This window comes from Oncorhynchus tshawytscha, linkage group LG07 (assembly GCF_018296145.1).
Source record: "Oncorhynchus tshawytscha isolate Ot180627B linkage group LG07, Otsh_v2.0, whole genome shotgun sequence".
Classification (NCBI taxonomy): domain Eukaryota; kingdom Metazoa; phylum Chordata; class Actinopteri; order Salmoniformes; family Salmonidae; genus Oncorhynchus; species Oncorhynchus tshawytscha.
The window spans coordinates 14,223,366-14,237,876 of record NC_056435.1 but is presented as its reverse complement, the minus strand read 5'-3'; the positions used below and the strand labels follow the sequence as shown (position 1 = coordinate 14,237,876).

General features: G+C 42.4%; 1 protein-coding gene across 4 annotated transcripts in view; it reads left to right on the top strand.

Annotated features, from left to right (window-relative positions):
* The window catches only part of LOC112254023 (neural cell adhesion molecule 2), a 394,574-nt gene extending 380,293 nt beyond the window's left edge, over positions 1 to 14,281 (top strand). For 2 of the 4 annotated variants that reach the window (XM_024426230.2, XM_042324149.1), the window contains 3 exons: positions 5,112 to 5,319; positions 9,556 to 9,672; positions 11,055 to 14,281. In XM_024426230.2, the coding sequence (XP_024281998.1) occupies positions 5,112 to 5,319; positions 9,556 to 9,672; positions 11,055 to 11,169 (440 nt within the window). In that variant the 3' untranslated portion in view covers positions 11,170 to 14,281. The remainder of the gene's footprint in view (positions 1 to 5,111; positions 5,320 to 9,555; positions 9,673 to 11,054) is intronic. The other 2 variants (XM_024426231.2, XM_024426232.2) reach the window with 2 other exon arrangements.
* Positions 14,282 to 14,511: the final 230 nt, after the last annotated feature.

Sequence of the window (14,511 nt, the reverse complement as noted above, 5' to 3'; positions counted from 1 at the left end):
GGCGAACCGCGGCTAGCAGGCTAGCAGATGGGCATTCAGGGGACGTCACGACATAGGAGCTAGTTGAATAACCCCCTCGGGCAGATTACGTCGGTAGTCCAGTTGTGAAGGAGCTCCATACTGGCAGTAAAAGGGGTCCGGGCCAATTGGCAAAATAGGTATTGTAGAGTGGCGGATGGACCTCTTCAGCTAGCCGGGAGATGGACCTAGCATGGGCTAGCTTCAGGCTAATTGGTGCTTGCTTCAGGACAGAGACGTTAGCCGGGAGTAGCCACTCGGATAGCAGCTAGCTAGCTGCGATGATCCAGGTGAAAAGGTTCAGAGCTTGCGATTGGAATCGGGGGATATGGAGAGAAAATAGGTCCGGTATACTCTGGTTTGAATCGTGTTGTGCAAATTGGCGAGAGTTTTGCGAGCTAAAGGTTAGCTGATGACCTTTAGCAGTGGTTAGCTGACGACTAGCTAGTAGCAAGTTAGCTGGCTAGCTTATGTTGGGGGGTTCTTAAGTAAAGAAAAATACTTTAGAAAAAAGCAGATTCACACCACATTGGGTGAGGCAGGTTGCAGGAGAGTATTTTGAAGTTGAGGTTTAGAAAAATATATGACAGGACATGTGAAGAAAGATGTATAAATGGGACACGACAGGACGAGGGCAAGGACATATTTCTCATCAAACCACAGGGATTTAACCATTTTTACAGTGATTTTCTTAATGGCTGCATGTTTATTAGTAACGGGTATAAGCAATTTCATAAAGGTGTTAGGTGAGGCGCTGGTTGCTTCTCATTACACACCACAGACCAACAAATAGTTTTTTACATCAACAACATAGGAATCACTACAAACATATTGTATTACCTCTTACACACTATTAGGCCCAGCTATTGGAACTTCGGTTTTCCTAGATTTTATTTATTTTATTTTTATTTATTTCACCTTTATTGAACAAGATAGGCTAGTTGAGAACAAGTTCTCATTTGCAACTGCGACCTGGCCAAGATAAAGCATAGCAGTGTGAACAGACAACACAGAGTTACACATGGAGTAAACAATTAACAAGTCAATAACACAGTAGAAAAAAAAGTAGATGTGGCTACTATATTGTGATCACCACATCTGATGGATTTGTATACTGCTTTAAAGCATATTTTTGTATTGTGATGTGACTATCATTAGTGTGATGACTGCTATTTATTGAATAATTGGCTACTACGTTGAATTATTACTCAATTAAATTAATCATGTGACATCTAACTCATTAGGGATTTGGGCACCACGGTTAAAGTTTGTTTAATGAGTTAGATATCATAGCAGTCACTAATTAATAACTTCCTCAAATCAGTCTCATTCTGAACGTCGTAAATTTGCAAAAACCCAGGTCTCACTGATCATTCCATACCGCGCAAATTGATTTGATTATTTATTTACTAACAAGCTAAATGATAACATAAGATACACACACAGTGTAGGGTCATTGATTAGAAACTTAATGAGCGTTACACAAGATGTAGATTTAAAGAGCAAGAGAGCGCAAGAAAGAAAGAGAAGCAACACTTGGATACATTTGTGAACTACGCTTAATTTAGCTTGAATACCTTGTCCTGTACTGCCACTCTTATGGGTAAGAAGTAATGCATGTATTTACATGTTGAAGGTCTTTGTTGGGTATCTCTGTTGGGCCCAGGCCTTCGTTGGCAAAGTTCTGCTTGGTGAGAAGGGGCGTGTTCCACGTATTGATTGTTGAGAGGTTCCTTTTGTCTTCAACCTCGTGTTGCGTTTCGAGATTGTGACTAATCGTAAACCTCAGCTGCAGCTTGTGGTAATTCTAGTCTGATGTGTTTATTCTTAACTCAAATGCTTTATACCCTTGGGTAAAAAGGGGGCTTTTACGTCATGCTGATAACCTCTCTGTGTTCCTTGGGGTGTGGCTAATCACGAGGCACGGTATCACAATTTACTATGATCTCGTTAGAGAACTAAAAGTCACCATTCCGGAATGAATGAGTTAGCAACACATTATTATGTTCTGCGGAGCTATGTGTTACCATGGGTGCCTCAGTGATCATTTCTTCCCGAGTATCAAACACCCAAGGGGTGCCGTGAATTGCACCGGATTTCGCCATAATGTCGGCATGGTCGTTGCCAAGTTAGGAGTGTCCCTTGACTTTCTTCCAGTATGTCGTGTTTGGTTATGAGGTCGTCGCAAGCTAGAATGAGCTCTTTGTTTTTCACTTCTTTGGCCACTCTACGTAGTCTTTTGTTTCCAAAACGACAAGTGGCATAAGAAGTTGAGTCTGGCGTAGTTTGAGTTGGTGCAGATTGCCAGTTCCGACAAGTCGTGTTTCACCGCTGTTTGCTGGCTGGTCTTGTTGCCTAGCTGAAATTGAACAGGTTTGCGCGGAATGTCGTTGTGCCACACCAATCCCACCTCAGTTTGCAAGTGATCTGAATGACGGTAAGAACAGTCATCCACCAATGCCATCGGCATGCCAAGAGTGCGACTTGTCAATCCATCAGCGGTACCAAAGGATCAATTAAATCTATCCCAGTCAGCATCTGTTCAGTGTCAATGCACAGGGTAGATAAGTGACACGCTTTTGAAGTTCAGTTTTAGTAGGAGACCCTTGGTTAGAGGCAGGATAGCTTGAGTGAATACTTAAAGTACCGTGTTGCAACGTTCCGTTTTCAACTGACGTTTTGCTGGGTCCACTGCTCTTTTGAGATATGAGGTAAATAGTCGAACCCGAATCTATCAGCACATCACAGGTCAAACAGTCCTCTAAGACTGGTTTAAGGTATGGCCTATTCGAGGAGGTTTTTCTCGTCATATCCCCAACAAAGTGGATTGGGTTGGAAGAATTGGTTGGTTATCTGTGTCGATTTTCAAGATGGATAAGCCACCTTCATGACCCAGTGGGTCTAATCAGAGCTTCTAGAGAACTTCGGTTGATGTTTTGATCGTAGTTGGACCCTTTGTTGCTCTTGTTATGCACATTACCCTTGTGCCCTGAACCTTTGTGATTGTTAGGTACAGGAACGTGGCGGCCAAGTTGATCTCTACGGGACCTGTTTGGTTGTGGACATTTTTTATAGCTATCATTACCGGTGTGGTGTTGTTTGGTAGCCACTCACCTTGTGCATTATCTTTTGCCGCTTCTGTCCCCAAAAGCTGTGCTCACAAGCTCTCGGAGTGCCGAGATTGGAAAACCAACGTGGGCAGTAGGGCCCAAGTGGTGGATTAACAAAAGGCTGAACTGTGTTTTGCAATATTGCAATTGTGATTTTATGAATATGAGTATTTTTTAGTAATATTATTTGACTGTGGCGCTATGCTATTCAGCGGTTGCTGACGAAAATGATCCTGCTAACGGGGATGGGTAGCGTCAAGAAGTTAAGGAGAGGTATATCTATAATTACATGTGTATAACTTATCATCTACATGTATGGTGAGTATTTCTGTTGAATCGATGTGGCTATGCAAAATCACTGGATGTTTTTGGAATTAGTGAACGTAACTCGCCAATATAAACTCAGATTTTTTTATATAACTTTATCAAACAAAACATACATGTATTGTGTAACATGAAGTCCTATGAGTGTCAGCTGATGAAGATCATCAAAGGTTAGTGATTAATTTAATCTCTTTTTGTGCTTTTTGTGACTCCTCTCTTTGGCTGGAAAAATAGCTGTGTTTTTCTGTGGCTTGGTGTTGAACTAACAATCGTTTGGTGCTTTTGCTGTAAAGCCTATTTGAAATTGGACACTGTGGTGGGATTAACAACAAGATTACCTTTAAAACGGTTTAAGATACATGTATGTTTGAGGAATTTTAATTATGAGATTTCTGTTGTTTTGAATTTGGCGCCCTGCACATTCACTGGCTGTTGTCATATCATCCCGTTAACGGGATTGCAGCCCTAAGAAGTTTTTAGAGGTCTTCTTTAACCTCGTGTTACATTTCAGGATCGTGACTAATCGTAGACCTCAGCTGCAGCTCGTGGTCATTCTAGTCTGATATGTTAATTCTTAAAGCAAAAGCTTTATACCCTCGGGTTAAAAGGGGGCTCTTACGTCATGCTGATACGCTCTCTGGGTTCACTGGGGCATGGCTAATTACAAGGCAAGGTATCACAATTTACTATGATCTTGTTAGAGAACTAAAATCACAATCTTATCGTCACAAAAACATTGTCTTTATCCTGCATATTTTCTACACAACGTGAAGTATGTTAACATGATATAGACAGCATGAAAATTCTTCAAGTTACAATGTTTTTGTTATAAAGTCTTCATGCAACTTTTAATGACATAACAAAATAGACCTTCATATTCCAAATTCCAACTGTCATCATTCCCAACACTTGGATGTGAAAATATATTGTCCCAGTGTCCATTGTTTGATGTTGTAGTTTTTGGGCGGCAAACTCTTCATAAAGCCCACAGACATTCCTATCGCTCAAACTAGACCCCAAAAGGAATCATCTGCTGCCTATGGTTTACGATCAACGTGAGGTGTCATAAAACCTCAACATCAATCCCTCCCTCTCCCTCTGAAGGAGAAGCGGGGCTCTGTAGAGATGATCCAGTGTAACCTGATCCTTGGATCCTCACAGGAGAGTCATGACACCTGGTAGGTTGATTGATAACCTGAACCAGGTTGCAGGCATTGGTTACAGTTTGAAGCTTTTTCTTGATTTGGCAGCTTGATGAAAGCCAGTTAATATTTAAATCACCCAAAAAATGTACCTCTGTTGATATCGCATACATTATCAAGCACTTATTGACTTAGGACTTGGTGGTCTATAGCAGCTTCCCACAAGGCTTTCTCTCTGTTTCTCCCATCTTAGCAGACTACCTGTTCAGCAGCTTGGGCCTGGGAGCGATTGTGATGTGGCTCAGCCTGGGTTATATCACCTTAATGCGTGTTTGATGCCTGTATAACTTGCTGAGTGACAATATCTCTCTCCATCAGGATAATCCCTGTTCAGTGGCCTTGGGCTCTGGCCTGTGGATGGCCTGGGTTATATTAATATGTTGTGTGTCTCTTTACTCTGTCTCTGTAACTCGTTGAGTGACAGTACTCTGTCTCTCTCTGTCCGGCCTCCATCTAGCAGACTCCCTGTTCAGCGGCCTGGGGCTGGGGCCTGTGGTGGGCCTGGGTCTGGTCGTACTCCTCCTGGTCCTCGTGGTGGTGGACGTCAGCTGCTACTTCCTGCGCCAGTGTGGCCTGCTCATGTGTATCACGCGCAAGCTCTGCAGCAAGAAGACTGCCACCAGCGGCAAGAGCAAGGAGATGGAGGAGGGCAAGGCCGCCTACCTGTGAGTGGACCTTTGACCTTGTAACTGCGGCGACTGACCTTGTGTTATAGAATGTGTGATGTGACATTGTCGGTCAGTTAGTCGCAAGCTATTGTACACTCACTCACTCACTTGCTTACTCACTCACTCACTCCCTCCCTCACTGACTCCCTTACTCACTCAGAGTGCGTCTCAATTCTTTCTACTCCCTTTTCCCTCATACGTTCTGATCTGGAAGAATTGGAAAGGTGAAAGTTAATCCTCCATTTAGTTTGACATTATTATTTTCAGCTGTCCAAACTTTACATATAATTGCAGATGATGGAAAGTAAGCCAATTTAGACGATTGAGACGCACGCAAAGGCAGTTTATATCTCACCCGGTCACTCCCCACTGTCAAAATATGTAAATCACTCATTTAACCATGCAGAAATATACTTGGTACAGTTTTATTTTCTTCATGTGAACTGTATGTGGTATGTCTGGTGTGTATGCACACACTTGTGTGTTTGTACGTGCGTGCATGTGTGTCCATATGTTCGTTTGTGGCGTGTGTGCGCACATACATGTGTACGTGAAAAAATCTGCATGTGTGATAGTGGGGAATAATACGGAGGGTCTAAATCGAGGTACAGTGTGTGCTTATCTATGTTCAGGCTTCACTGAGCATGCCATTAAAAAACCACATCTATTACTATTTACCTCCACTTTCATTCCCATGACACTGGAGTTTAATTTGAAACAGCATAAATAATTAATAAACGCAAGATAGGACTGATGACTCTAGAACAGCAGAATGGATGTAGAGTGAGAGTGAAAGAGCGATAGAGATTGGGGAAAGAGCGAGAGAGGGGTTGGGGAGAAAGAAAGATAGAGAGTGAAAGAGGAATAAAGTGGAGAGAGGGATATAGGGAGAAAGATGGATGGAGTGGGAGAGTTGTCAGTGTGTCGCTCCAAGCCGAGGCAAGGGAAGGGAAGAGCCTAACAAGACATTGTGTAGCTAGACTGACATTGTGTTGAGTCACAGGGAGGTGTGATGCAGTCTGCGTGTGTGTGTGTGTGCGCGTGTGACTGTCTGGTCGGTGGGCGGGTGGGTGCGTGCGTGCGACTGTCTGGTCGGTGGGTGGGTGGGTGCATGCGTGCGACTGTCTGGTCAGTGGGTGGGTGGGTGATATCTTCCTGCTGAGACTGCAGGACTGCCTCTGACTCAGGCCTTTCCACACATCTGAGGGATTTGGATTAATGGAAAGTAGGATATGCTTTAAGTTTCAGATGCTAATTCAGGTCTACCACGGTGCTTAAGTGGTGCTAAAATGGGATTCTAAGTCTTAGAGATGTGTTCAATGTTCTGTAGGATTGTATAAGTTATGTAAGACACTTACATGTAAATGGTCCACCTTATCATGACAGTAAGTGGTGAATGGAAAGAGTGGATAGTAAAATTTGATTCTGATGGAGTTGACAACAACTTGACTTGGTTGTGTTGGTCATTTCTATGAGGCGAAGCATACGGCGTGTTTTACCAGTTTGCTTTGGGCAGCATCTCATTCCAAAAAGTTGTTCCCTCCCTTGCAGCCTTGCTAGATCTGATTTTAAAATGGCTGTAAGCAAAATAGAAGGAACTAGCTAGAGCTACTGCTTACACCAACTCAATTGTCTCAGATCTGCAGGGTGTGTTGAACAAGGGCATAGGGAAAGGGACAACAACCAGCCCGTATTTGTTCCCACACAATAGCGGCCCACTTTATATTTCCAAAAGAATCACATTATCATTAAATAATTTGATTAAATTAAAATAACTTGAATTCACTGGCTAATGAACTATTCATTGATTTCAGGAATGCATGCTTTCAGCATTTTTAGGTGCCGAAGCATACAAATGTGCATTAGCAATGTATAATTATTCAATTGCATATTTGATGTGTTTTTGCCTGCCATAATTCATTTTGTATTGAGCAAGGACGTGCTTGTGTGGGAAAGGTGGTAATAAACGGTTTGTGTCCTTTTTAATAGATTCACATGGTGTTTCTATACAGACAAAATACATTCCTAATCATAACCATTTATTTAGCTTATTTATATAGTGCTTTTCAGTAAAAACATTTTTTATCTCAAAGTGCTTAAAAAGCTAAATAAACAAGCACAGCATTGTAAAAACAAATTAATATACGTCCAACTAGAGAGACATCTATTTGGGGACATAATATTACTATGAATAACATTTAGGATGGAATAAATTAAACGAACACCCAACATGATTGATTAACCCATTTATGTCTTCTACCGAGATAAATGTACAAGTCATCTCCTATACTTAATTATTGTTTAGCATTTTAAGCACTGTACACTTTTCACTAAGTGGCAAATATAGTGGCAAAGTAACTGACCGTGTTTTTTTGTTGTTAGGTTTGTAAGATTAGTTCTGCATCGTGGAGGAAATAGTAATTGAGTTATCTTTGGCCTAGGAGTGTTGTCTTATGTTATAGGTTATAGTAGGATAGGTAAGGTCTGGCGGGACTTGAGGACTGCACTTTTGCTTCGTAAAAAGGTATAGTTTATATGTGTTTCCGACATGCTGTTTGGACTCGTTTCTCCCTTGTGTTTAAAGCAGGGTTCTCAAACTACAAGCCCGTAGGCCAAATGCGTCCCACAAGCTGCTTTAATGTGGATGGTACTTGTCAATTGTCTCTACACGTGTTTATGTTCGGCCTTCTCAGACTGTTTGAGGACTGAACCTTACGCCGGGCATACACTACACACTTCTAAAATCTTAATAACAACTTGGACATGCACCGATTTCCTTGTCCCAAATATCTAATTCTGTCCATCCTCAACCCCAGGTTGCTCACATTACACAATGATTCCCTATTTGATCTTGCCCTGAGGTTCTCGGTTGTCATAGGGAAATAGGGAAAATGCTGACATGCAAGTGAACTGGTTTATTAGTGTGCACATTATTATGTGCAGAAACATTTTCTTTTTTAAAGAGACCCGAGGAGCAGAATATGGACTTAATTTTATATTATCATTATTATTTCATATTATCTTTTTGGTTTCTATCATGGTAGGATGCAGATGTAATATTGGTGCCCTAGCTCGGTGGAGATTTCACTTAAGGACCAATGGAATGGTCTAAAATAAGCAAACTCCGCTCATCCGGGTCACCGGGCCACATAAAACGAACTTGCCCATTGAAAAGGCATTTTGCTCTCTTCAGCTCCATCAATCTATCTTCCATCACCTCAGTCCACACGGTGTGTGTTGCTGTTGCTTTCTTCTTTGCCATCATTGTTGGTCTCACATGCTGAGCACTCATTGGCCATTGTCAGCAGTCCTTGCCCAATCGCGTCGTAGCACTGCACATACTACAAGATGTACGACCATAAAGTCAGAAAATTCTCAGACAACCGACAGGGATCTGGAGAACTGAACAGCCATCATCGGTGTGTCCTTGACTCGCTCAAACCTCGTGAGTCCCAACGTACTAATCCTAGCCCTAGTTCATAGGATTTCACCCCGATCATGGAAATTTGTCTGGGACGGCAAAAATGTGGCGAATTAGTGGCAAAAAAAATTGAGTAGTGTATGCCCGGCATTATGGACTTTTCAGGCTTATTATAGGAAATCGGCCCCCTCAGAGTCACTACTGACATACTGTGGAGCTTAACATCCAAACCCCCTGAGATAGGAAGTGGTTGAACCCAGGGCCAGTCAGGTTCCCCCGACTCAGCCCAATCCAATCCCTTCGGATTGTCAGCAAGCCCCAAAGCACTGGTGTGGATAGCCTTATTGGCGAGATTAACATTGTCGAAGGAAGGAGCAAGCGAGGGAACGAGAGAGACTTCCCCACTGTGCTTTGGTGTCACTTGGAGGCTCTGTAGATTACAGGCAGGCACACTGAGATATCTCCTCCGCCTTCTGTGTGAGGGTTAAGTATACAGGGTTGCATGGAGACATGGCCGCTGGAGATATCATAGAAGTAAAGGAGAGACGAGAACAGGAAAGCGCTGCTTCTGTCTGCTTTGTGTCACAAATGGATTTGCTGAAGTGTGTGTGTGTGTGTGTGTGTGTGTAACTGTGTGTAACTGTGTGTGTGTGTGTGTGTGTGTGTGTGTGTGTGTGTAACTGTGTGTGTGTGTGTGTGTGTGTGTGTGTGTGTGTGTGTGTGTGTGTGTGTGTAACTGTGTGTGTGTAACTGTGTGTGTGTAACTGTGTGCATGCACGTGCATGCTCATGCCTGTGTGTGTTTGTGCGTAGGGGCGATGGGTCCAAGGATCCTATCGTTGAGATGAGAACGGAAGAGGAGAGAATAACTAACCACGATGGGAGCCCAGTGCACGAACCCAACGAGACTACACCTCTCACAGAGCCAGAGTAAGGAACCAGAACCACTAGGGTTCTAAGGCCCTGTCCACCCTAATGCTGTGTTTAGATGGTACGAGGTAGACGGCAAAACGTATGTCATTTGTTTTCAATGACAGGACAACTGTAAATGCCATTGAGGCAGGTGGTGAATGCCGTCAGTAGCCACGGTAGAAGGGATTTGCCCGCAGAGTGCAAATATTTCGACCTTTGCCGTAGTGTTGTTTTCTACCGGATGTTAATTTGCACGTATTGTTTACTGAAATCACCATAGCAACGCATACTGTCGTGTTGGCTTGCTTTTGACGTCACCCTCTTTCTTGTGTCCTTGTCCAGCTATGCTCACTTGTATGATGTTTTTTTTGTGTCCCTCGTCTAAACGTAGCATAGTGTAACCCCAACCTAACCCAAATATGCAGCCCTATTAGTAGAAAAGGGCACTTTAGCTGAAGTTGACAGGAAGCATAAGGAGTTGGTGTTTTAGTGTGTTTTCTAGGTCTTGGCTCATGGTATTGCCCTTGCACTCACTTAACTGATATCATTACTGGACATATAGTTGTGGAAATGTGCTTTAGTATGAAAGAGTATTTTGAATCCAGGCCACATCCGTGTCCAGTCAGTCAAGAGCCTTCTACAGTACATGGTTCAACAGCCAGGGGCAAAAGGTCAAAATTTAGTCCATCTTACAGCAGGCCTCTTCAACCCAAGGGTGTCCCTTGCCGATGGGATCGTTGAACGCTACTGGATTTGATAGTTGTAGTGTAGTCTAATCGACTGAGCTTGTATGAGTACTGTAAATGAATCAGGTGTAGATTGTTCGTTGTTATATTTCCGGCATTAAAAATGAGGGATTGTTTTTGTTATATCATTTTTTGTTTGTGTATTTTTTATGTATGTTCAGTAAGTGAATTGAGTGCTGTTGAAACTGTTGACATTATCAACCACCATATTAATATATTGATCAAGTAAATGTATTAATTAGACAGTCAGTCAGGTAGTGTTAACTTTGAATGTATTACATGCATTGAGTAGTAGTAGAGGACGTATGTTATGGATGCATCATTCTCCATCGTGTTCACTCTATGCTGCCATGGAAACTACCACTCATCCCACCTCTTATAGTTTGCCAATAAGGATGCATGCTCTGTATGTGTGTATGTAAATGCATTCTCTAAATGTCATACGTTTCACAGGGTGATTAAGTCCGTTCACATTCCACATTTCTATGTATTGATTGTTTATGAGTGTCTTCCCTGTACTGTAACCGTAATGAACGATGAACAGCCATGGTCATGAGTGAGACGTGGGTTGAGTGAAATGTGTAGTTATAATTAACCCTTTCATCTGAGGTCTCTCACTCAGATGTGTCTGTCTCCTTTGTCTCTCTCCCACAGGAAGCTACCGCTGAAGGAGGAGAACGGGAAGGAGACGCTCAAGCCCGACATGATCGAGATCAAAGTGCACAGTGATAACAGCATCCACACAAAGCAGGACGACAGTAAAGCATAAAATGTCTGTGCCCTCTCGCCCCTCGCCGCAAACGAGAACACTTCGGAGCATCCTACCCTGAGACCAAAACACAGAATAAACACGACACGTAAAAAAAAATATGATGATATCCCTTATATGTCCATAAGGGCCCAGAGAAAAACGAAAAGTGTGTGTAAATACAAATAAGAGAGAGGAAGACCCCAACAACAAGCGTTTTTATGTGACTAATCAATGATGTTGTTTCTATCCAAGATGGCTCCAGTCGAAGACACTTCGTGTTGATCAGTGATTGTAATATTGTTTCATTTTTTTCCTCTGACTTTGGTTTTGTTGTTGTTTTTTTATGCCTTGGTCGTTGCTTATCTGTTGCTTTTATTTATTTTCCTTCCCCCTCTTATTCAATCCCCATTTGCAAAAACCCACCTGATCCTACACACATACATACATACATACATGCATACATACACACACGAACACATACACACCAAAGCTCTCTGTCTGAAGGATAAGTAGCACCACTATCGACTCCCACTCAAGTCCGCTGTGCCTGGTAAAAAAAGATCTCCTACAGTAGCATTTACAGAGTAAGCTACCCTGTCCTCACTGCAGCAGTCTCGTCTGTATTCTATTGCGGCTCTGGTCTAAGATGTGATGTCTGGGCTGTCGTGTCTAATGCTTGTGTACTACGTTACATCCGCCCCTTTATGCCCTCTCCTCTTTGAGCTTCCGGCTCAGAGAATGTTGAGCTAGCTCATTGGTTATGCCACCATTTTGATTTGTTCTTTTAAAGAAGATGAAAAAATGAACAGGTACTGTAAAGGTGCCTTTGCACATTGTAGTGATACTCGTATTGGTGTGTCTGAATGTGTCTGCTGTTTTGAGTGTGAGAGCTGTTATGAGTGTGAGAGCTGTGTAAATATATTTAGCATATTTGATCAAAATCGTTTGCGTTAACTATGCAAGCCGTCTGTCTCCATTATTTTACTAGTGTACCATGTGTATCCATAAGGTGACAGCAGGACAGGAAAAAAATCTCTGATGATAACAGCTATTTGTTAGCCAGTCAGAAAGAATCCCCCAAGATCCGTTATGGTTCTAGGTTGTTACATCTGAGAGGACCACGTGGTCAGCACACATGGTCCGTGTGGTCAGGAAGTTAGCCAGGAAATTAAAAATATTTTGAACAGAATATGAACATAGTTACACCTGCCACTGTTGACCAATGAGCTGGCTTCATTGTAGGGATTATGCAAGGTTGTGTTTTAGCACTGGTTTTGATGGTGATGCCATGAGTACTGCTGTTTTTTGGCAGAAAATGAATCTGTACCGGGCCCTTAGCGTTATAGGTAATGTTTCCTGTGTATTTGTTAACCGTCTTCATGGTGTATCCGTAACCAGGCTACAGCGCTTGTTATCTCGCACCTCAAAACACAACAATAAACAACAGAGACAATTTTGTGTTATTTTATGGTTACTCTGCTTTACATTGAATGTTTATTTACATTTTTTGCCGTTCAATTCTTTTTAAATATATATTTTTTTCTCAAAGACAGGAAAAAAAACAATTGATGTTGACATGAAATTGAAATGTGAAAATAATGTGGTTGTCATACAGTCCTGTGAGTAGTTATTGGGGGGGAAAAGTAGTCTATAAAAAGGAAAAGACGGTCATGTCCAATATTGTTTGCTTCATTTGAAAGTTGTGCCATCATTCTATTGACTAAAGGTGAAAACCAATGAATGTTGAATTGTTCTGTTCTCAACTGTTAGACTAGACACGGACACACACAAAGTATTTCAGTCATGTTTTTTAGATACACTTAATTTATAGTTGATTTTAGTTTAATGCCAATATTAATGATCGAAAACCAATAACTTTTTTTCTGTTCATTTTCTTTCTCTGATGTTGTCATGTAAATAGGTAAAGGAAAAAAAAACATATTTTACAAAGCTCTTATGTAAATAGACCCGGAAAAGACAAGTCTTTTTTTCAAAAGCAAAAACAGGCTTTCTTGTGTGAACGCTCTCCAGCTGAAAAAAAGAAGAAGCTTATTTTAGTTCTGGTCCGACAGTTCAGTGACGACGTGACAGTGGTCTTTACTATTCATCACTTTACCCTCAAGAAAACACACACACAGTGGGCCCTTAGGTCACTTCACAGCATTTCAATGGAGGCTGTAATTAAGATAATAGCATGACTTGGTTTTCCCACGGCCCATTGTCCCCCTGGTCCCTTGCTGCGGTGGCAACAGTGTAAACCATTAAATGAAAATGTAATAGGAGGCTTGTTTGCCATTAGCCGAGGGAGCGGCGCACATGCTCTTTGGTGACTGGACTATTCCTTGCAGAGTCGACGTGACGGACGCCGTCGTGCTGCCCATTAGTTTGTAATGACCCTGTCGTTAATTAGCGGCGCTGTGAATTCTGGGAAATATAGTATTTGCCACTGCTTGAGAGCTAGGTGGACTCTGACAGTTAGCTCTGCTAGAGTAACGAGGGTTTTAGCACAGGCAGCATACAGTATTTGAGCACGGAAATGGGTGTGATACCGCGTGTGTGTGCGTGCCTGTACATAAGTCCATGTGTGCGTGTGCTGTGTGTGTCTTAACCTGAATTTAAAAATGGATTATCATGTATATCGCTGTCATCAATTCTCTGACTGGAGCGCTCTGCATGTGTGTCTGAGAATCCCCTCTTACCCCTCTTTGCTCCATAGGTTTTACACCATAAAACTGGCTTTGTTTTCTCTCCCAAAGCACGATTGATAAACTGTACCTGCAGTCCTGGAGTTGCTCTGTAGCCTGTTAAGACAACTGTAAATAGGGAGCACATTGCCTGATGGCCATGAGATTTGTACATGTTATTTTATATCTGAATATCAGTCTATTCCCCCGTTCCCTCCTCCCACATCCCCCTCGGACTCCGTCTCAGTCTGTCTCCATAGAGAGTACTGGTGTGTTTCTAGCTCTGTGTATTGTGTCCCCGCCTCTTGTCCCCCTCTGGACTCCCCAGACTGAGTGTGCTTACGCAGGGGGTGGAAACTGTCGATGTGGCCGTAACCTGTGGAACACCCTGTAACAAACCTCCTGTCATTTTATCAGCTGTAAATAAACATGTCCTGGTGAAAGATGACGCATGTGGGAGTCGTTCATTTAGTAGGTTTCATCTCGTTTTTTTTAAATCTTGGTTGTGGTTTTACTACATTTGGTGACCCGTGTGATGAGAACGAAAGAATAATGGGATGTGTCCCAAATGGTACCCTGAAGTGCACTATGTAGGGAATAGGGTGACATTTGGGACACAGACATCCTCATACGGGGCACAGAGTGTAGTGGTGCAACACAAATCTTGAATGGGAAT